This window comes from Microplitis mediator, chromosome 10, assembly GCF_029852145.1.
Source record: "Microplitis mediator isolate UGA2020A chromosome 10, iyMicMedi2.1, whole genome shotgun sequence".
Lineage (NCBI taxonomy): Eukaryota > Metazoa > Arthropoda > Insecta > Hymenoptera > Braconidae > Microplitis > Microplitis mediator.
The window spans coordinates 16,885,126-16,908,252 of record NC_079978.1 but is presented as its reverse complement, the minus strand read 5'-3'; the positions used below and the strand labels follow the sequence as shown (position 1 = coordinate 16,908,252).

The 23,127-nt window shown below is 30.4% G+C and overlaps 1 protein-coding gene and 1 long non-coding RNA gene across 2 annotated transcripts; both read left to right on the top strand.

The window, feature by feature from the left end:
• Positions 1–437: 437 nt before the first annotated feature.
• LOC130676161 (uncharacterized) lies at positions 438–3,509 on the top strand. The gene is made up of 3 exons (XR_008991386.1): positions 438–548; positions 2,664–2,776; positions 3,379–3,509. It is a non-coding gene; the product is annotated as an uncharacterized LOC130676161 (long non-coding RNA).
• Positions 3,510–8,354: 4,845 nt separating this feature from the next.
• On the top strand, positions 8,355–21,668 carry LOC130676040 (kynurenine 3-monooxygenase). The gene is made up of 10 exons (XM_057482002.1): positions 8,355–8,501; positions 8,600–8,669; positions 12,435–12,625; positions 12,696–12,744; positions 13,191–13,278; positions 13,358–13,553; positions 14,975–15,316; positions 17,801–17,941; positions 18,055–18,216; positions 19,797–21,668. Exons 1-10 carry the CDS (start codon positions 8,397–8,399, stop codon positions 19,887–19,889), a joined length of 1,437 nt encoding a protein of 478 aa, XP_057337985.1. The 5' UTR covers positions 8,355–8,396; the 3' UTR covers positions 19,890–21,668.
• The last annotated feature ends 1,459 nt before the right edge of the window (positions 21,669–23,127 follow it).

Sequence of the window (23,127 nt, the reverse complement as noted above, 5' to 3'; positions counted from 1 at the left end):
CGGTTTCCAAACTTTGTATGGGATATGGCATTATTTAACTCAAATGATCAAATCGATACATCTTACAGTATAAATAATGCATAAAATAATGAATTTGGTTTTGTACATAAATTAAAATAGAATTCACTAGATATACATAATCTATAAACGTGCATGTATCCATATATGAATCGACATCGGATTACTTCATTTATAATAATACATAAAAAAACGATTTATTTAATTCAACTATCGATTGTGTTATTAATACAAAATTTAAAGTTAATTAAATTCATTTATCTATAATGACTCATATTTTTGAATTACAGCCAAAACCTTTGAACTATATCTTGAGTAATGGGGATTTAATTAAACCCAGACTCTACTGCGGCAATAATTATAGTTGATAATTAAAAGTATTATATATTAAATTAAATATTCTTGGTAATAAATTACACCATTGTCGAATGCTTCCTTACTTGTGTGAGTTCTCACGTTCAAAGTTATGTAACAAAAAAAAACGAAGACAATTTTTCAGTGGCATTGAAATACTGATAAGAACAAAATTGGTCAGTATTTAAATATTTTTTTTTACTTATATTTACTATACTCATGTTACAGTTGAAGCTTCATTTATTCCGCAAAAAATTCAAAATTTTAAAGCATGTAAATATTATGAATGTATATACAAATATATATACTAAGGTGATTCAAAAAACAAACAAATTTTTTTTTTTCTTACAAACAGGTTCAAAAGTTTCGTTTAGATAAAAAAAGACGCCTGTGAAAATTAGAGCTCTTAATATTCATATTAACATTGTCCGCATTGCACTTTTCTATTTCCCATAAGAATAACATGGAAAATTTTTTTTTTACGTCTTCTGATTTTTATAAGTAGCTAACAATGCGTCATAGGAATAATTGGCAGGCATATTTTTGTAGGAAATTGAATGCTCTATAAAAAAAGATTCCTATCATTTTTTGAGGAATCTATTTGTTCAAAAGTTATTTGAGGTTGAAGTTGAATTCATATTAAATTTTGAGATTTTCTTACTTTTCCGGTGAAACTATCAGACCTATTACAAAATATCATTGGACTTTTTTTGTAGACAATTTTATTCCCTACAAGTTATTTTCAATGAAGTTTTTTCGAATTCCGCATTGTTTTCTAGTTATTTTAATTTTAATGTCAAGCTCTTAAAATCGATCAGAAGACTATTTTTTTTATGAGCATAACATTAAAATAAAAATAACTAGAAAACAATGCGGAATTCGAAAAAACTTTATAAGAAAAACTTCTAGGGAATAAAATTGTCTACAAAAAAGGTCCAATGATATTTTGGAATAGGTCTGATAGTTTCGCCGGAAAAGTAAGAAAATCTCAAAATTTAATATGAATTCAACTTCAACCTCAAATAACTTTTGAACAAATAGATTCCTCAAAAAATGATAGGAATCTTTTTTTGTAGAGCATTCAATTCCCTACAAAAATATGCCTGTTAATTATTCCTATGACGCATTGTTAGCTACTTATAAAAATCAGAAGACGTAAAAAAAAAATTTTCCATGTTATTCTTATGGGAAATAGAAAAGTGCAATGCGGACAATGTTAATATTAATATTAAGAGCTCTAATTTTCACAGGAGTCTTTTTTTATCTAAACGAAACTTTTGAACCTGTTTGGAAGAAAAAAAAAATTAGATGTAATATATATTATGTAATATATATTATGTAATATATATTATGTAATATATATTAGATATTTAAATATTGCTTTTAAATATTTAAATAATTTTTTGTTATTTCTTATAAATTTTATTATATTTTTAAAGCAATATCCCGAGACGAAATATTGAACTTACATTTAACTTACGTTAACTTATAGAACTGACATTGAACTTGCATAAGCTTAATTTGAACTTACATCTAACTTAAATAACTTATTGGGCTTGATTATAACTTGAATTGACTTAAATAAAAATATTGACTTAATTATAACTTACCTGGAATAAAATAAACCCAAAGTGAACTTGAATCTACTCCCAAGTCGAAATTTTGAATCGCAAGTTGAAAGTATTGGACGTTAAAATCGGCATCTAGATATTCAATGTTAAAAAAGATGGACAAAATCAATTCCCTTCGGCTTTCCTGTGGGGGATTTTAGTGGGTTGAACAATAAAAATACTCCCGTTTTTGTATTATCCGGCTTACAGACTTGAACTTTGGCACAAATATTCCCAAAAATCCTACGAATCCCCCACCATCGGTATTTTTTCCGAAAACTAACTCCGAGGGGGGTTTCACCGGGGTGAAAGATTAAAATACTCCCGTTCTGACATTAGTTGATTTACAGGCGTAAACTTTGGCACAAATATTCCCAACAATCTCACAAATCGACCACTATCGAAGTTTTCAAAAAAAATACCGATCACTTTGGGTTAATTCCATTTCAGGTAAACCTGATAAGTTATAATTAAGTCAGTATTTTGATTTAAGTCGATTAAGTTATAATCAAGCCCAATAAGTTATTTAAGTAAGATGTAAGTTCATTAAGCTTATGTAAGTTCAATGTAAGTTCTATAAGTTAAATGTAAGTTCAATATTTCGACTCGGGAATAAACTTTTTTTCCATTATAAATAGTGTCAATAAAAATAATAAATTATTATAATTTATATTTTTACAGCCCAAGATTTACTTTACCACAAAATGTTTAACATCAAGTTGTTCTTATTGTTAATTTTGGCCGTGGCTCTGTTTGCTGCCAAAGCGTACGCTTGCATTGCAGACGGCGATCCTGTATGTACTAAATATTATTACACTGTAAAAAATTGCTGAGTGAAAGCGAATTCAATCTGGAGTGTATGCGGAGCGGATGACTGTTTTTCTTTATTTAATTCCCTCTGAGTATAATTTACTCCGATGGTAGTATATATTTCATATTATAACTCCGCATCGGAGTAAATGCGGATTTAAATGAAATCCAGAACACTCCGGAATCAATTAGCTGAAAAAAAATTTCTCTATTTACTCCGTAATTGGAGTGATTTTTTTTAAGCTCTGGAGTTGTAAGTGATGGAGCGAATTCAGATTTAAATGAAATCCGTAAACACTCCAATTTTACTCCCAATTTTTTACGGTTCATATAGTATCGGAGAACCTGAAGTAAAATGAGACATTTTCGAAACCAGAAAATTATCTTTTTTTCAATTCTTAGTTACAGTTTCCAAAAAATTTCGAGGCAAGTTGATCAGCCGAAGGGAGAGCAGATATAAAATTTCTATTTAAAATAAACTTTTTCTCCCAAAAAAAGTGTCTCATTTTGCCTCACGTTGCTCAATTACTTATGATTGTTTGAAATATAAATAATTTATTACTAAATTTAATATTTTTTATCAAAGTGCGAAGAAGACAAGTTATGTTGCAGCGAAGCTTGTTACAATGATGCTACTATGACAGTGCCGCATTTTTGTGGTAAAACTTTCAAATAGATTCCGATAATTATTTATTCTCCGATCATCATTTTAACACACATGGATAACGATAGTAAAAAAATGTTTCGAGTTCAGAAAAATTATTGTTATAAAATATTTGTCGTTGAATAAATAATCAAAATTCACTTTCAAATTACATTATTATTATTATTTCTTATTATTATTATTATTATTATTATTATTATTATTATTATTATTATTATTATTATTATTATTATTATTATTATTATTATTATTATTATTATTATTATTATTATTATTATTATTATTATTATTATTATTATTATTATTATTATTATTATTATTATTATTATTATTATTATTATTATTATTATTATTATTATTATTATTATTATTATTATTATTATTATTATTATTATTATTATTATTATTATTATTATTATTATTATTATTATTATTATTATTATTATTATTATTATTATTATTATTATTATTATTATTATTATTATTATTATTATTATTATTATTATTATTATTATTATTATTATTATTATTTCTTTTGTTGTTAAATGCTCAGGGGGTTATCCCTGGTAGTCCGACTCTACCGAGGGCCTCACCTGAGCGCCAAATCGTTACTGCTGCGATGCTCTATCAACAAGATAGTCAGCATGCGCAGCAGGCCAAGTTTCGTTGTCTAAATAAACGGAGGGACCCGAGGATAACAGCCTTTTGCATCCGCGATGCCAGAAACTCAACTTGTGCTGAACAAGTTGGTATTCTAGCTAATGCAGACACAAACGACTGTTTTATCCCTCCTAGGACGCCAACAATGAGGACGACAAGCTTGACACGGTAGCCTGGGTGAAGTTTGCCAATTTCAAACAGGAGATCCTGATATATCTCGTGTTTGTGCTCTTCTTTAACCGTGATGTTATACTCAGCAGGTGCTGAGAACTCGATGACATAAATATCTCGAGTGGTTTTATCGAAGAGCACAACATCAGGTTTGTTGTGATCTATTTTCCGAGTTGTTGTGAATGGCACGTTTCAATAAATACGGCAACGGTCATTCTCAACAACTTGCGGAATATCTCCTGGCAGATAAGGCAGGACTGGTGTTTTGTCGATACCGAGCTTATGTCTAAGGTGGTAATAAAGTACTCGCAGAGCAGCATTATGACGCTGGGTGTATGCACTTCTTGCCAGCACAGGACATGCTGACAAGAGATGCATAAGCGTCTCAGGATGTTGTTTACACACCCTACACAGTGTGTCTGGTAGCTGCATCTGGAGTACTTTCGCACGGTATTCGAGGGTATTGATTACACCATCTTGACAGGCAAAAATATACCCTTCGGTCTCGGACATCAGGCCAGCTGACTTAAGGAAGGAAAACGTCAGCTGGGTGGACAAGCCATGGTCACGCACGTGTTTAAAGAACACGCTGTGCATGGACTTGTCCATGTGTGTACTGAGCAGTTTTTGCTGCTCAGCATTCCTGACGACACTCTTAAATTCCTCCTTAGGGAGTTCAATAAGACGGTTTACTCTTCCGAGACCGAGGGATTTCGCCGCGTACCTTGCTGCCTTATATAAGAATGGTATAATCTGGTGACTGCGGACTTAGGGTGCATGCTCCGATTGATGTTCATGACTTTGCGTGTCTTGATATCGAGATCTCTAAGCTCTTTTCGGGTCCATTTAAAGACACCGAAAGAGTAGAGTAGTACTGGGACAGCAAGCATGTTTGTTGCAGAGACTTTGTTTTTTCCGGAAAGTTCTGATGACCAGATTTTCCGGAGTCTCCGCCCATACTCGCTGCAGAGAGTCGTTTTGATTTCCGAGACGTCCTGAATAGGACTCCCGACAATCCCTAGATATTTGTACAACTCTCCGGCGTCAAGATGGTCAATGACGCTCCCATTTACTAACTCGATATCTTCGCGCAAATCAGAGCACTTACCCTTCACCAGATTAACGACCGCGCACTTGTCCAACCCAAAAGCCATGCCGACATCCCGTGTATACTCCCCTACGATATTCAAGGCTGTCTGAAGGTGTTCCTCATCAGGAGCATGTACCTTCAGATCATCCATGTAGAGTAAGTGGGTGATCGAATATTTCCGATCAGTTGGTGGGCCCACTGAGTATCCACAGGTACGGCTCAGCGCAACAGATATCAGCAGCAGTGAGATGCAAAACAGCAGAGGGCTCAGGAAATCTCCCTGGAAGACACCTCGTTTGTACTGTACAACAGTTATTATTATTATTATTATTATTATTATTATTATTATTATTAACATTATGGTAAGCGTCACCATACATTAACAGAAGGATTTCTTAACATTAAAAAAAATTTCTTAGCATGTAAGAAATCATTTCTTAAACATAATTTTTTGTATTTAACAAATTGTTTGTAAACAATTTTTTTTTCCCTACAAAATTATCTCTGATGAAAATTTTCGAATTCCGCAATGTTTTCTATATATTTTCATTTCATTGTCGAGTTCGTGAGATTGATCAGAACACTACTTTTTTAAGAGCTTGACATTAATATGAAAATAAGTAGAAAACGATGCGGAATTTGAAAAAACTTTACGAGAAATAATTTGTAGGGAACAAAATTTTCTACAAAAAAGTTCCTATATAATTTTGTGATAGGTCTGATAGCTTCGCTGGAAAATTAAAAAGATTTCCAAATGTACTATAGCTTGATTTTAAGCTCCAATAACTTTTGAACAGATGGATTTATCAAATAATGATAAAAGCATTTTTGTAAAGCGTTTAATTTCCTACGAAAATATATCCTGAACTTATCTGTACAATGTGCCATTACCGACCCGACTAGAATTTCTTCCTGATTTGCCTGAAGTACCATAAGGACCTTATCAGGTTAATATAAGGTTTGCCTTATTAGGGCAAACCTGACAAGTTCCTTGTCAGGACCTCGTCAGGATATCCCTATTCAAAAAAAGTTTTTTGCTATCGGGTCAACCTGACGAGTTCCTGATCAGGACCTCGTCAGGATATCCCTATTCAAAAAAAGTTTTTTGCTATCGGGTCAACCTGACGAGTTCCTGATCAGGACCTCGTCAGGATATCTCAATTAAAAAAAGTTATTTGTCATCGGGTTAACCTGACGAGTCCCTGATCAGGACCTCGTCAGGATATCTCTATTAAAAAAAAAGTTATTTGCCATCAGGTCAACCTGACGAGTTCCTGATCAGGGCCACGTCAGGATATTCTTATTAAAAAAAAAAGTTATTTGCCATCGGGTTAACCTGACGAGTTCCTGATCAGGACCTCGTCAGGATATCTCTATTAAAAAAAAAGTTATTTGCCATCAGGTCAACCTGACGAGTTCCTGATCAGGACCTCGTCAGGAAATCTCTATTAAAAAAAAAGTTATTTGCCATCAGGTCAACCTGACGAGTTCCTGATCAGGGCCACGTCAGGATATTCTTATTAAAAAAAAAAGTTATTTGCCATCGGATTAACCTGACGAGTTCCTGATCAGGACGTCGTCAGGATATCTCTATTAAAAAAAAAGTTATTTGCCATCAGGTCAACCTGACGAGTTCCTGATCAGGACCTTATCTGGATATCCTTACTCAAAAAATAGTTATCCCATCCCTTTAAATATTTAATTTACAGGCTAGAAATTTAAAAAAGTACAAAAGAATATTATATAAAAATCACGTCAAACATTGTAGCACAGATTTTTTACTTCTTCATCAGTTATTCTTTGACATCATAATAAATATTATATTTACACTTTCAAGATCACTTGTGTATGTCAGCCCAGTGGATAGCATCGAGGACTTTGAATCGAAAGGACCCAGGTTCAAGCCCAGCAGTTATCGGGATTTTTTCATCAATAATAAATATGTTTACTCCCTCTAATTAATGCTCTCAATACAATAGATAACGTTCTCGATCGAATTAAAATTCTCTTATTTTTTTTTGCAATTAAATACTTTTTTTAAAATAATTACTAATAAGGTAATCCTGATAAGGATTTGATGAGGATATCCTGGTAAGGACCTGATAAGGCAATCCTGATAAGGACGTGATGAGGATATCCTGGTAAGGTCCTGATAAGGCAATCCCGATAAGGACCTCATGGGTCTTAAGCGTTACATCCATATCAGGATCCTCGTCAGGATACCCCGATCGGGACCTTATTTGAAATAAGGTTAACCCGATAAGGACCTCGTCAGGCCCTTATGAAAAATTCTAGTCGGGCGAGGTCTAAAATTCCAAAATTAAAATTTTTTATTTTTCCCATGTTATTTAGATGGGAAAGTAAAAATCACGAAGAGGCATCTCCCAATATTTATGTTAAGAGCTCAAATTTTACCAGAATTTTTTTTCATCATCTTTAACCATATTTTTACCGTAGCTAAAGAAAAAAAGATTAGCTTTTTTTTGGCCCACCCTAATATATATATAATAAAAAAATATTGTGAATGATAATTATAGATTAGATACTTGTGGAATATTGGATAATGTCATGATATTCAGAATATATATATAGAATAAGGTGATTCGTAAATGAAAAATATATATTACATATCACGTAACATATTTTATTCAAAAATAAATATACAAAGTTTGAAAAATTGTTGCCAATTTATTTTTAAACATTTTTTTACTTAAAAATTCATATATTTATTTTAATTATTACATGCGCAATTGCAATTTATGATATTAATTATAAAATATTTATGCATTTATGATAAGAAATTAAATACTTTAGATAACAATTCTCAAGAAGTGATATACAATTTTTTGTATGAAGGTCGTAAAAATATTTTGCAATTAATTTTATATAGTATAATTTATCTGCAGTATTACGCTGTCTATTTGTTTTATATGTTTTTTAAAAGTAAATTAGTAATGATAATAAAATATAAAGGGGAGTGGTGGATTTGGGTGATGGTAGTAGTATTGAATATGTAGTAATGCTTACTATCGAGACTAATCCGCTTACTTTATTCAGTACGATACCGGACACCATGAAGAAAACAACTCGCAGTATGGACATCGTTATTGTTGGTGGTGGTTTGGTATGAATTCATTTTTTTTTTTTTTGCTTAAATTTTGATTTTAATTATCAACAATTACAATTATTATAAATATTGATATCTTTGACGATTTTTTTTAGGTCGGAGGATTAGCTGCTTGTGCTCTTGCTAAACGTGGTCATCGTATTCGTGTTTACGAGTATCGATCAGGTCAGTTTTTTTATTAAAGTTCTTAAATAAATTTAAAAAAATAATAATAATAATAAACAAAAATAAAGAAAAATTAATTTTTTAAATTACTAAAAAAATATATTATCAGCTTGTTTAACTTTTTTTTTTTATGCCGGTACTAATAGAGTAGATAAGTGTCAATAGTATACAGAACAAGAACCAAATCTATGAGTTAATAATATTTAACAGAGAGCAAGATTTGTCCACGAATTTACACGTAAAAAAAGACATGAAACATAAATTTAAAGAAAAATTCCAGAAAATTGATTTATTTTATTTATTTATTTATTTGTTATTTACCAGGATATACAATATTCACATACAAACATAATGCATATAAATACATGATATATAAGTATGTACCTATAGAGGCGCGTACATCTGTACATAGGCCTGGCAACTAATTTATACATAAAATTAAGCTTAATCCAAGTCATTCAATTTAAACATTTCAGAAAAGAAAAACAAAGATAGGTAAAGAGTGAGAAATTAAGAAATATAATCTAAGTAGGTAGTAGTTGTCAACCAATTTTTTAGCTTTTGCCTAATTGTTTTGTTATTATTATTCTGTATTGTTTTTAGCGCAACTGGTAGTTCATTAAAGTGTTTTATTGCAACATTATAAGAGTTTTTGAAAGTTATAGATTTGTTAACTTTGGGTAATGAAATACTTCTGTTTCTAGTTTTTCCTTTGTTATTCTCATACAAAAGTTTACGATTGCTATAATGATAACTCAAGGACTCAAGAATAAAAGTATCTTCTATTCCTAGAACACGGTTCCCTAGTTAAGAACTCCGATTGAAACCGATTAATTCTGATTGAAAGTCTATCGGATTTCAATCGGAACCAATCGGATTCAATCGGATTCAATCGGAATTCAGCGGTTTCAATCGGAGTTTTTAATCAGGGTTGTCCTCAGAGAAGATATTAATGAGTTTATTTTGGATTCTTGCTAGGGTAACAGTGGTGGTTTTACAGCCACCCCCCCCCCCCCCCCCCCCGGGCAATAATCCCATAGTTTACTATACTCTCGAAAAGATTGATTAGCTTTCATTAATTTCTTTACAGTAGTACTGTCGTTTTCAGAACAACTGTCCAGAATTTAATTAAATTCGGCATATTAGTAGATTATGCAAAAAAAAGATTGATCCAATTGAATTTTTGAAAAACTTTCTTCAAATAACTTTTGAACCAATAGTGATAGCTTGTTTCCTCTGAATAAATCTTAAAGCTCATACGGTTAGCTTCAATTTTCTTTATTTAACTTACTATCTCCATAACTTTTTCAAATAGATTGATGGATATTAAAATTCCAAAAATATAGAAAAAAAGTTTTTCGCGGCTTTTACTTTTAGTATCTTCTAAATGCTACGTTACGACTAAATTCTACTAATGACATGTCGTAGCTACTAAAATAATCTTTAAATAACACTGCTGTGATTTCATTTACAAACGTATCCTCCGTTCATTATGACATAATAATGAAATATTGAGCCTTGTAGCCACAATCGCGCCCACAATTCTAAAGGAATCTAGGTAAATTAGTAAGTCAATTAGTTTAGAAGTTATATATGTTTGAAATTTCCTAAATTTAAGAAAGAAATCATCTGCTGTTTTGTCTATAAATAATTTTGAAACCAAAACTCAGTGCATTGACATTCGCGATACACGGAAAAAAGAGCAGTTGAAAAATTACAGTTTCTACAGTGAAAAAGGCCTTCGGGGCAAAAATCTTTAAACATTAATGCTTTAATTAAAGCTTAAACTGTAATTTTAGAAATTTGTTATTGTAATAAAATTAATACAGTTTTAAGCAGAAAAGTTTACAGTTTAAAATGTAATTTTAGTTAAATAAATCTTCAAAGCATTATTTACTTTTTATTTTGAATTCTTGCTTTATTTAAAAATTAATAGTTGATAGGTGAAACTGTAAAAATTAAGATATATTGGTGATATTTTTTTTGTTTTCTAAAATAATACCTCTTATCTATTCATAACATAAAAATTACACTGTGAGTTATCAATTTCCGAGAATGATAAATGATCTGAGAAAAATCACAGCTCACACTCTAATTTCTAAATTTTGTATCTTAAGAAGAACACTCCTATGCAGAATAGTAATATTTAAGATCGAAAATGTAATTTTAACTAATTTTAGAATAAAATTTAAAATTATAAAATCTGTTTACTATAGAGAGCTGGACAATATCGAGTTTGAAACTGTAATATTTGCCATGCTTGGATAACAAATGTAATTTTTACAGTTTCAGAGTCGCAGCGCTTTACTACTATACGAAACTGTAATAAATACTCAGATATGAGCAATTTTTCAATTGCTCTTTTTTCCGTGTATTTAAAAGTTTTTTTCATTAACTTCAATTTCTGTTACTCAACTTTCCATTAAGACGATTTCTTTATATATTTACATGGCATTGAAAACCACAAAGAATGATAGAAAAATTTGATTTTTAATTAATTTTTATCGGAAAACTTGAAAATTAATAAATAAATGATGAAAATTCTACTTCCATTTCGGTTGACGAATTACTTTTTTTAATTATAAAAAAGTATTTATTAGAAACTTTATCTACACTGTTAAAAATTTTTGGTGTGAAAATGGTCTCCGAGGACTTTACGTGGTGTCCTCGGTGTGAAATTATTCCAGTGGGAAATATCATGCGGTGTATTTTTAACATGATAGTGTTTTCTTTCACACCGTTCGGTATTATTACCTCAAATATTGTCTGACAATATAATCTGTCGCTAAAAATTATCAAATAATATATAATTGCAATACAAATATATCATTATTGTTATTGGTGTAGATTGTTTTGAAGTAAAAGTCGAATATACTTGCACAGTAAAAAATTTTTCATATTTGTGTAAAAAGAAAGTGTGTTAAAAATTTTATGTTAAATATTTAACATTTTTGTGTGTTAATTTAACATACTGCTTTTGTGTTGTTTGATTGGGTCATTTTTAACACAAAGAGATGTTAATTGAAACAAAAATAACATTTACTCGGTGTTACTGTCCAAACAAGTGTTAATACTTTTAAAATGTAACTTTAATACAGAGCGCGTGTTAATTCATTAAAGTAACACTGAGAATGTGTTAAATTTACCGCAGTCACTTGTTAAGCTTATATACATAAATTTTTATAAGTTTTAAAATAACACAAATAAAAACATTAAATTAACACTTTACGTGTGTTGCAGATGACATTTGAATGTGTAAAACGTTTTAGAACCGGTAACAGAGAGTATTAACATGTTTTTGTGTTATTTTTTTTACACAAATGAATCATGTTAAAACAACATCAAAATTTGTGTAAAATGTTTTTCTAACACACAGTCATGTGTTAATTTTTACGAAAATTTTTTTACTGTGTAGCGTCGAAGTAATCGAGGGTTTTAAATAAAAGAACTTATACATTTACACCATTGGTGGTGTGAACGTTCTCATTCACAAGGTCAAAAATTTAACACCGTTCGTCATGTAACTTTCACACCGGCAGTGGTGAAAATTTTAACACCAATTTATTCACACCACACCGTGGACTCAAAATTTTTTTACCCTGTATCATATAAATCTGATTCCAAAGTTTCCAAAAAACCCTATAGCGAGTACAAAATCAACACATATTCTTTGAATTATTGATTTGTTTTACAAAAAAATACAGTTTCATTAACTAAAATTGAATTGCAAATGTTTTATTTTTTACATATATATATATTTTAAAGATATCAGAATTGAAGAAGCTCGAGGCCAAAGCATTGATCTTTCTCTGTCATATCGTGGTCGACAAGGACTTAAACTGATTGATCTTGAAGACAAAATTGTTAATCATCACGGTATTTGTATGCGGGGTAGAATGCTCCATGGTACAGATGGAAGTCTTAAGGAGATGATTTATGACAGCGTGAAAAAAAATGTAAGCTTAATTAATTTATTTTAATAAATTCATTTTATTAATTTTTAATAATTTAAATAATTATTTTAAGACGCTCTATTCTGTTAGTCGGATGTACATGAATCAAGTTCTTCTTGACGGTAAATTATATTTTATTATTATTATTAAGTTTTAATAATTTATGTGCTTATACATCTGAATTACAAATAAGAACAAAGGATATAAAATAACTAACGAGAAAAGACGGAGTCATCTTACATCAAGCTTAAGGAAACCTTATAAGACGCGATATCATATTTCTTCATCCCTTCATCCACTCGGAACGACAAGATATTTTAATATGAAATAAAAAATTTTTTTATTTTAGTAAACGAAAAAATAGCAACAATTAAAAAATTTAGTTTATATATATTTTATTTATTTTATTATGTATCTTTCTTCAAGATGAAAAAATATGAGTATCGATAGATTATATTACTTATCAAAACCACGAGTATTTTAAAAAAGAATCGAATTTCAATGTATCAAATATAATTATTTCTCTTTCTTTTTTATTCCTGTCAACTGGTTGGCATTCAAACCACAGCTGCTGATAAATATCCAACAGTAACTTTGTTCTTCAATCATAAGCTTCTAGAAGCTGATCTAGATCTTGGAAAATTGAAGTTTTCGAAGTAATTATAAATTTTTTTTTTTCAATTGTTATTAAATATTTTATTTATGTTTATTAAATTAATAAACTATTTGTGGTAGTACAAAAAAACATGAAATAATTGAAGTAGAAGCAGATTTAATAATTGGAGCAGACGGTGCTCATTCTACAGTACGTAAAATGATGTTGAAACGACCTGGTTTTGATTTTTCACAAACTTATATTGAACATGGTTATGTTGAGATTAATATTCCGCCGCGAATGATTGATGAAAATCGTCCTGAACGTGGACAAGAGGTAAGATAATATATTTTTAATTCATTATATCGCGTTACTAACTCCAAAAATGCTTATATATTCATATGACCTTTTGGCTTTAAGAAACTATCTAAAAGGCGTATGGTTTTTTTTTATTGCCAATCTTTTTGTAGAATTATTTTAACAGCCAAAAAACAGATTTCATCTGTAACAAAGTGCACCAAGTATACATCTATCGCAGTGAAAATTATTGAAATCAAAATAATCACCGAGTACCTGAGCGGCACATAATAAATAGTTAAATTTTTTTTCCGCCGATTGGGTATAATTTTTATATAATATAAAAAAAAAAGTTAAATTTCAAAATTATACGGCTAAACTTGGCGCGTCAGTATCAATTTAAACAAGTCATAAATGAATATAGTAATCGGAAAAAATAGACCTGCAAAAAATAGGCTCGGGAAATCAATTTTACAACTGATTACCGATCTCATGTGGAACTTCATATTCTGCCTTACTAGTCGATCGTATCATGTCTTACATTGTCTTTCCATTCTTCGTTTAGTTTTTCCGTGGAAAAAAGGTATTCCAAGGAGGTCCAGGGACGAAACCCCGGTGGAGGTTGGGGGGCGAAGCCCCCAGATGAAATTAAAACTTTTCATTATTTTGCGAACGTCACAGTATGACCTACTCTATATTTTCCGGGGCTATTTTTTCCGATTACCTGATCGACCATTATCTAATTCTTACTATGTTAAAAAATATTTATTATTATTATTATTATTATAATTTAAAAATTATCCTGGGTATATGTTTATACATTACTGTTTTGGAGGATGGATTTTTAATTGAAAAAAAAAAAAAAAAAAAAAATCACGGATCTATTATTATTATTGAAATTCTTAGTGAAATTTTTACGTCCACGATTTTTGAACGTATTTGTATTTGGATGTCTTTTTTACTTTTATTCTTTTCGGGGCTATTTTTTCCCGATCTATTTTTTCCCGATCTATTTTTTCCGGATCTATTTTTTTTAAGTCTATTTTTTCCGGGTCTATTTTTTCCGGGATCCAATGAATATAGTACTGAATATAGTTATGGAGCAATTTGCCATAATGCTTAATTTTCAGCCTTAGAATAAGTCTACAATATGATTATTGGCAATAAAAAAAAAAAAAATTAGACGCTTTTTTGGCTTTAAACTTAGTGACTGAACCCAAAAAGGCGCTCTCTAAACATGAATAAGTGAAATAAGTGAATATTCACTAATTCTGAGTGCCAACCGAACCACTTTTTGAAATTAGTAGTTCGGTTTGCACTTGGAATTAGTGAATATCCACTTATTTTCACTAATTCATGTTTAGAGAGCGTATGAAAATATAAGTCCTTTTGGAATTAGTGACGCGATGTTATTGATTTAATCAAAGTATAAAATTAATTAAATTGTTTTTTTTTTTTAGTTTTGTATGAGTTCAAATCATTTACATATTTGGCCACGAGGGACATTTATGATGATAGCTATGCCAAATGATGATTATACATTTACTGGAAATATTTTTGCTCCACTTGAAATTCTTAATGGTCTTGATACACCAAAAAAAGTTATCGATTTTTTTAATAAACAATTTCCTGATATAGTTCCACTTATTGGCGGTAATCAAAAACTTATTGATAATTTTTTTATGGTCAAACCAAAATCTCTTATTTCAATAAAATGTAATCCTTATCATATGGGAAAAAGTATAATTTTGGGTGATGCTGCACATGCAATGGTACCTTTTTATGCCCAAGGAATGAATGCAGTAAGTATTATAAATTGATAAATATCTATAAGGTAAACACGGTACTTAAAATAGTAAATTCTACTTTTTTTTGTTCACTCGAAAATTAAATGAGATGAGTAGGTCACCAGTGTTCTAGTTGCATTGTAAAAAATTTTTGGTGTGAAAATGGTCCCTAATTTTAAATGAATTAATGTCAGAGGATATAGGAACAAAAAATGGTGTAAATTAACGAATTATTATTTGCAACGTTTCGTTAATTTACACCATTTTTTGTTCCTATATCCTCTGACATTAATTCATTTAAAATTAACTAAGGATCTGATTCAAATTTAATAATGGTCCCTAATGACTATATGGTCTGCTCGGTGTAAATTGACGATATGAAATTTTCTGGGTGTGAAATATAAAGCCGTGTACTTTTAACACGGTATGAGTGTTTTCTTTCGCACCGTTTGATGTTATTACCTCAAATATTGTTTGATAAAATATGATAATATAATCTGGAATTAAAAATTATCAAATAATATATATATTAGATTGCAGTATTAGTATATTATTATGTACATTCATTTACACCATTGGTGGTGTGAATTTACCAGGGTCAAAAATAAAACTTGATTTGGGCTCGGTTTACTAAGTCGAAATTTGGAGCCGTTTTTCACGAGACAAACTCGACTTTTTTTACGAAGATATGAAATACATTGAGTTTTCGCCTTTGTTTAGACTTAACTGGCTTACTTAGTCACGATTTAAGACGAAAAAGTTGAAATCAAGTCGAAATTGACTTGGTTTAGACTTATTTGACTCAAATTTTAAGACAAAAAACTCTAAACTAAGCCGAAATTGATTTGATTTAGACTTATTTGACTTAAATTATAAGGCGAAAAAGTCAAAAACTAAGGTGAAATAATTTTTATATAAGTAAGGTGAATAAATAACTTTTTTTCGACTTGGTTCAGCAAGTCAAAAGTAAGGTGAATGACTATCGTGCTCGAAGTAAAGATGAATAAGTTCAATCTAAGATAAAAAAATACGAATAAGTTGAAATAAGTTGAAACTAAGATGAAAAAAGTTCAAAAAGTTGAAAAAAATTAAATTTAAGTCGAAAAAGTCGAGATCTTATCGAAAAATCGTCGGCAAATCGATAACTTCAAAAGAAAATAAGGTGAAGTAAGTCTGAATCAAGTTTTATTTTTGACCCGGGTAACATCATGTGTTGTGTAACTTTCACACCGGCAGTGTTGAAAATTTTAACACCAGATCATTCACACCAAACCGTGGACTCTAAATTTCTTACAGAGTCTATACCTTCGCGGATCCTGATTATTGTAAATTTACAGTGGGATTACCGTGTATTCACGGTAAAAATATGGTATTTTATTTTAAATTTTAATTACAGTATCTCTATGGTAAATTTACCGTACCCAAGTATGTCATATATTACCATTTGCGGTAAATTTTTTGTAATGGTATCCCGAGTCGAAATATTAGACGTAAATTGAACGTTCTTAACGTTTTAAACGAAAATTGAACGTTTTCATCGTTTTTAACGTTTTGAACTTAAATTGAACGTTTTGGACATTAAAAACTCAATTTGACAGCTTTTAACTTATTCAAAACGTAGATTGGAGTATCATAAATCGAAAACGTAACTAAAACCTATTTAGGCTTACAATAAGAAAACATAAGCATACCAAAAAATTTTTTTCATCGATTTTGTACTCCTGGATTATAATCACGTCAATTCCCTAAAATTTTGTCGTCCGCCTTTCTGGTTCTTAAATAAAAAATTCGTATTTTGAAAAAAAAATTTTTTCAGTTTCATACTTCTATCTAAGACTATGATATCTTTTCATATATTATGATATCAAGTTTATGAAAATTGTGATTACAAATATTGAAATAAATTAATTAATGTTATCATTAAACTAAAATCATAACTCATGAAATTACCAATTTTTTACGAACCAAAATACAAAAAAATCGTTCAATTTAGTTTCAAAATGTTAAAACCATTCAATTCACGTTTAAAACGTTAATAATGTTCAATTTACGTTTAAAACGTTAAGAACGTTCAATTTACGTCTAATATTTTGACTCGGGTAAATCCGCTGTAATTACTTTATATTTCCGGTAAGATTATGGTTCTTTGCGATACAATTACCGTGTTTGATTCACACAATCGTACATTTTTAGCGTTTTTTAGAGTGAATGTACCGTGGAAATGTCAAAATTTTTTAAATAACTGTGAATTATGCCACAGATAGTAGTGAAATGTTTGAAATTGCAAGTCTTGTACAGAAATTATGAAAAAAACTTTGTGTTATGTTGTATCTAGAGAATTGTGAAATTTAACATACGGCTTGTTGACTGAATTATTTACGCACTTTTTGAACAAGACTTGCATCAGAAATTTCTTAAAGATACTCACGCGTAATATAAATAGATAGCATATCATATTTATGTATAGCATTAAAAATAACAACATTTTTATATATACAGGCTTTCGAAGATATTCTTATACTCAATGAACTAATGGATCTTTATAATGAAGATATGTCACAAGTATTACCAGCTTTTTCTAAAAAACGATCTGCTGATGCTCATGTCATTTGTGATCTTGCAATGTATAATTATATTGAAGTAAGTATTTAAATATTAGTATTAATTAACACCTAAAAAAATGATTTCAACTCGGCATTTTTGAACGGTCATTATTAAAATCATCAATATTATTATAAATATAATTTTTATAGATGCGAGAGCTTGTATTAAAAAAAACGTTTCTTTTACGACGTACACTTGATACATTTCTTCACAAAATGTTGCCAAATAATTGGTTACCTCTCTACCATACTGTTCATTTTACTCGAATGGGATTTCGTGATTGTGTTGAAAATCGTGCTTGGCAAGATAAAGTAAGATGATTTTATTATTTATAATTTTTTTAACATAAGTAGTCACGATTTATTTCATTTATTTATTTTAATTATTTTCGAAATCTCTATTGTCAAGAGAATAAAAAAAAATTTGTGATACCTATAGGATAGAGGTACCGTATTCGGCCACTTTAGGGCCAATTTTGGACACTTGATAAATTTTGATAATATAATTTGTTAAATATGCAATGACATAATTCATTTTGTAAGTTTCATCAGAGATACTTTAATCAAACTATTGCCGTGCAAATGATTTTTTTCATTCTTTTTCATTAATTAAAAAAAGTAGTATGTCCGAAAATAGAGCAGTGGCCACGAATAGTACTTCTGCCCTATATCTTATCCATAAAAAAATGATCTAAATTGCTCATAAATTTGAGATCTTTTCAGAAAAGTATTGATTTTTATTTGTGCCTTGTCATGCTTTTTGAAATTTCAATATGATTATAAGTTTAAAATTAGAATAATTTTAAGTACACTATAAAAAATCGGGAGTGAATCCGGATTTGATTTCAATACGAATTCACTCCGCATTCACTCCGCCACTCGGAGTTCCGGAGATTTAAAAAAAATCACTCCGCATGCGGAGTGAATTGGAAGTTTTTATTTAGCGGCGTGATCTCTGAGCAACGCGGATTTTATTTTACTCCCAATTCACTCCGATCCGGAGTTTTAACATTTGAATGAATTTATATTAACTTATATTATACTGTGAAACAGTGTGTGTGTGTGTGTGCGAGTGCGTGTGCGTGCGTGAGTGCGCGTGCGAAAGTGTGGGTGGGCGAGATCGGGTGTATGGGAATGTGTGCGGGTGCGTGTGTGTATTCAGGTATGTGTGGGTGTGTGTATTCGTGAGTACGCGTGTGTGTGCGGGTGTGTCCAAATTTCTGAAGTGAATTTCACTCCGGAGGGATTAAATTATTAAAAAATTATCTACTCCCCGAAAACTCCCCTGCGGAGTGAATCTCACTCTGAGGGGAGTGAATTATTAAAAATTCATTCACTCCGGATTTAATCCGCACATTTTTTACAGTGCATATTTGAATTTTGCGCTAAAAGATGTTTGTTAACTCTTATGTTTTTTTTTTTTTTGTTTTTTTTCGAATCATATTCCAAAGTTACTATTATCAAAATTTTTGTTAAAAAAGTATCTTGAAAATAAATATTGATTTTTTTTTTGAAAACTAAAATCAAAATTCTTTCCGAACAACTTTGAAAACTTTATTAGTTTTTGAGTATCTTCCATCATATTGAGGTTTTTTAGAAAAAAACAAAATTGCGAGAGACACACGATAGTATTAAACAAGTTAAAGCATAATAACTATATGATTATAAAAGTCAACAAGTTTGTCAATGGATAAGAATATGTGTCGTATTTAGCTTTAATACGTTAATAAAAAGTAAAAATTATTATAGAGTAAATAATTTGATAAAAAACTAAATTTGAAACAAAACATATCAAATACATAAAGTATAGTGATCATACAGACTGCAAATTGTTAATTAATAATAGTTATTTAAGTATTAACACTCATTACAATTACATTTTCATTTTTCAGGTTCTTCAAAGATGTATGTGGTTTTTGTTTGCGGCTATAACAATTGGTATTCTCTTTACTTCATTAAATACAGCCTACTGGCATAGAGCATAATTTCTTTTATTAAGTTTTTATCACTCCCAGGTGAATCCGAATTACGGTAAATTGCCGCAATTAACCGTAAAATACGTAATTTTAGCGGTGAATTTGCTGTATTTACGGTAATTTCATGAGATGTGCGGTAAATTAAGGTATTTGATGGCAAATTACGGTAAAATACGACAATTTACTGTAGTGTGCGGCATTTTTACCACAAGCACCGTATGCTTTATTATTTTCACAGTTATATAAAGCAATACTTCACTCTACGGTAAAATAACACACCATTGCCGCATCTTTTCGTTGAATTTCCATTCTCTTACTGCAAATTTTCGGTAATTTATCGCGCTCTTGTCGCAAGTTCACGGTAAAAATACCGCGATTTTGCCGTAACAGGGCGGTAATTTACTTAAAATACTGTACTCTCTAAATCTGAAACAGTGTATATACACTACTTTTCAGTGGTTTTCACTGTTTCAGATTTAGAGAGTATTTTATCGTAAAATGCCGTAATTTACTTAAAATGGTTCTGTAACAATTAAAACGAAGACAGTTCAACTACGATAGTTCAACCGACGACACTTCAACCGAACGACATTTCAACTGAAAATAACCTGGACCCTCTTATTTAGGTGCCCTCTTATCAGGGATTTTTTGTCGGTTGAACTGTCTTCGGTTTAATAGTCGCGGCACCACTTAAAATACCCTAATTTACTGTTATTATTTCTAATGCCGTAAATTGCGGTAAATGACAGTAATTACCGCAATTTTCCGTAATTCAGATCCACTAGGGCTGTCCGCTCTATAATCATACTCATCGTCCTTCATTAATAGTTCCACTAAAAAACATTCCGTACACTGAAAAATATAATCGGTAGTGGCAACCGATTAATTTTCGGTAACAGCTACCTATTTTTCCGGTTGCAGTTATCGATTTTTTTTCGGTAGCTGTTACCGAAATAATCGGTAGCGTCCACCGAAAAATAATCGATAGCGGCAACTGATCGCCAATCAGTAGCTGCTACCGATTATTTTTTTCTGTGTACTACTAATTAAAAATAAAAAATCGTACAATATTACTGTAGTCTAGAAATAATAATTATTTTTTCCTTAATTAATTAATTAAATTTAGTTGTCATTAAATTATAAATTATAAAGTATAAAATTAAATTATATATTAAATTTGAATTAGTATTTTAATATGAACTATACCCGAGTCAAAAAACAAATTCGGATTTGAGTCTCAAAGTTCTCAATGAGGTTTTTGAGGATCAATTTAGAATTTTAAGATTGACAACAGTACAGAAAGTTATCCTAGTTTAGTCCTCAGAGTAGTAGTTATATATAACCAATTTTAACACTTTGAGGACTAAACTGGAATAGCATAATCTAGATTAGAGTCTCAAAATACTCAAAACATACAAGAATAATTTTATTCGCATTTGAACCTCAAAAGTCTCATTCGACGTATTCTCTGCCCTCCCTTTTCTATCTAAAATTTTCCAAAGTCCGAACTATAACTTTTCATTCGTTAAGGATTTTGAGATCTTAGTTACAATTTAAAATCGATAAATTATTCGCATTTGGATCTCATAGTTCTCATTAAGGAATTCGAGTACTAAAGTGGAGTTACTTTCTGGGCGGCAAATAAAACATCAAAGGAATTGAGGCTTTTGAGGACTAAACTAGAATTTGCTTTTTGACTCGGGCAGGTTCATCTAGGTCACTTAATGTCAACTAAGCACTTTTGTACTCATTTTTTTATGCATATAAAATAAAAATGCCTTGATAATTAACATATTAAGTGTGTATAAATTTCTTCTTATCCAATACTCAATGACTATATAATAAAATCTTATTTAAATGCATTACAAATATAAAAAAAAACGTTTATTCTATAATCAAACTCGTATTTTTAGCATTCTTCAAATACTTGTATTTTTGTGTTTCAAAAAAATCCAGCAAATGTTCTTTAAATAGGCCATAATATTTATCTATTTCTTGGCGAGTTGGCTCAGTAATTTTTGGAACCTCTAGAAGTGCTCCTACTAAAATAATTGTTAACATTTTCTTTTGCAATATTTGAATGTTATTTTATAACTATTTTATGTTTTTTTTTATAGTATAAAATAATTATATTACCAACAACTGAGATCGTCCTTCTATTGGGTACAATTCCAAATGTATATTGAAATAATCCACGACCTTTAATATATACAGGAACTAGTCCAGTATATTTTCTTACCATCTCTTGAAATTTATGTAGCAATGAATTTTTTTAACTTCCCGATAAGAAAATTGAAAATTTTCAAAAATTCGGGAAGTTATTGGTTTCGGTCCGATTTGCAAAAACCGAATTGCTATCAGATTTTGATGTTTTGAGGTTCTAGGAAGCTATCCTGACTGATTTCACGATGATGTCCGAGTGTACACTGTAAAAAATCACCGGGGTAAGTCCAAGCGGTGTAGGTGTTAAAATTATCGGTGTTAAATTTACCCCCGAAAGCGGTGTGAAAATAACGCCGCCACCGGTGTAAATATTCTGTACGGTGTTAAAATAACGCCGCCACCGGTGTAAATATTCTGTACGGTGTTAAAATAACGCCGCCACCGGTGTAAATATTCTTTACCGGTGTTAAAATATTTTACTTTGTGAATATTTTTACTTACTCGATCACTATACTTGTTAATAAATAATATTTTTTATTAATTTTCATAAAGAACTGCTATTTTTTGTGTTTTATAATCTTTAAAGTTAATACTCCAAGCGGACGCAATTCACCCCGCTTTTACTCCGGCATTACTCCACTTTAACACCTGTTACCCTGCTTTTACACCGGTATTACTCCGCTTTTACACCGGTTACCCCAATTTAACACCGGCATTTTTAACACCGGTGTATTACTCCTCCTACACCGGTATAATTTCATTTTTACACCGGTATTACTCCGCTTTTACACCGGTTACCCCAATTTAACACCGGTATTTTTAACACCGGTGTATTACTCCTCCTACACCGGTATAATTTCATTTTTACACCGGGCGGAGTTAAAACGAGTCCATTTTTAACACCGCTCTTTTTACAGTGTATGTGTGTAAATATTCATAACTCTTGAACGGATAAACCGATTTTGATCTTTGAGGTGTCATTCGACGCGGCTTGTTAATATCTTGAAGCTGTAATTTAATAAATTTGAGCTTAATCGGTAGGGTGCGTTCGGAGATATTGCAAAAATAAAATTTTTCCAATAGT

Bases quoted from the DNA above. Each gene is read 5' to 3' on its own strand.
- LOC130676040 (XM_057482002.1), top strand. From the start codon at position 8,397: ATGCTTACTATCGAGACTAATCCGCTTACTTTATTCAGTACGATACCG. The intron at 8,670-12,434 runs GTCAGTTTTTTT...TATATTTTAAAG, and splicing joins TGTTTACGAGTATCGATCAG to ATATCAGAATTGAAGAAGCT. The intron at 13,279-13,357 runs GTAATTATAAAT...TATTTGTGGTAG, and splicing joins GGAAAATTGAAGTTTTCGAA to TACAAAAAAACATGAAATAA.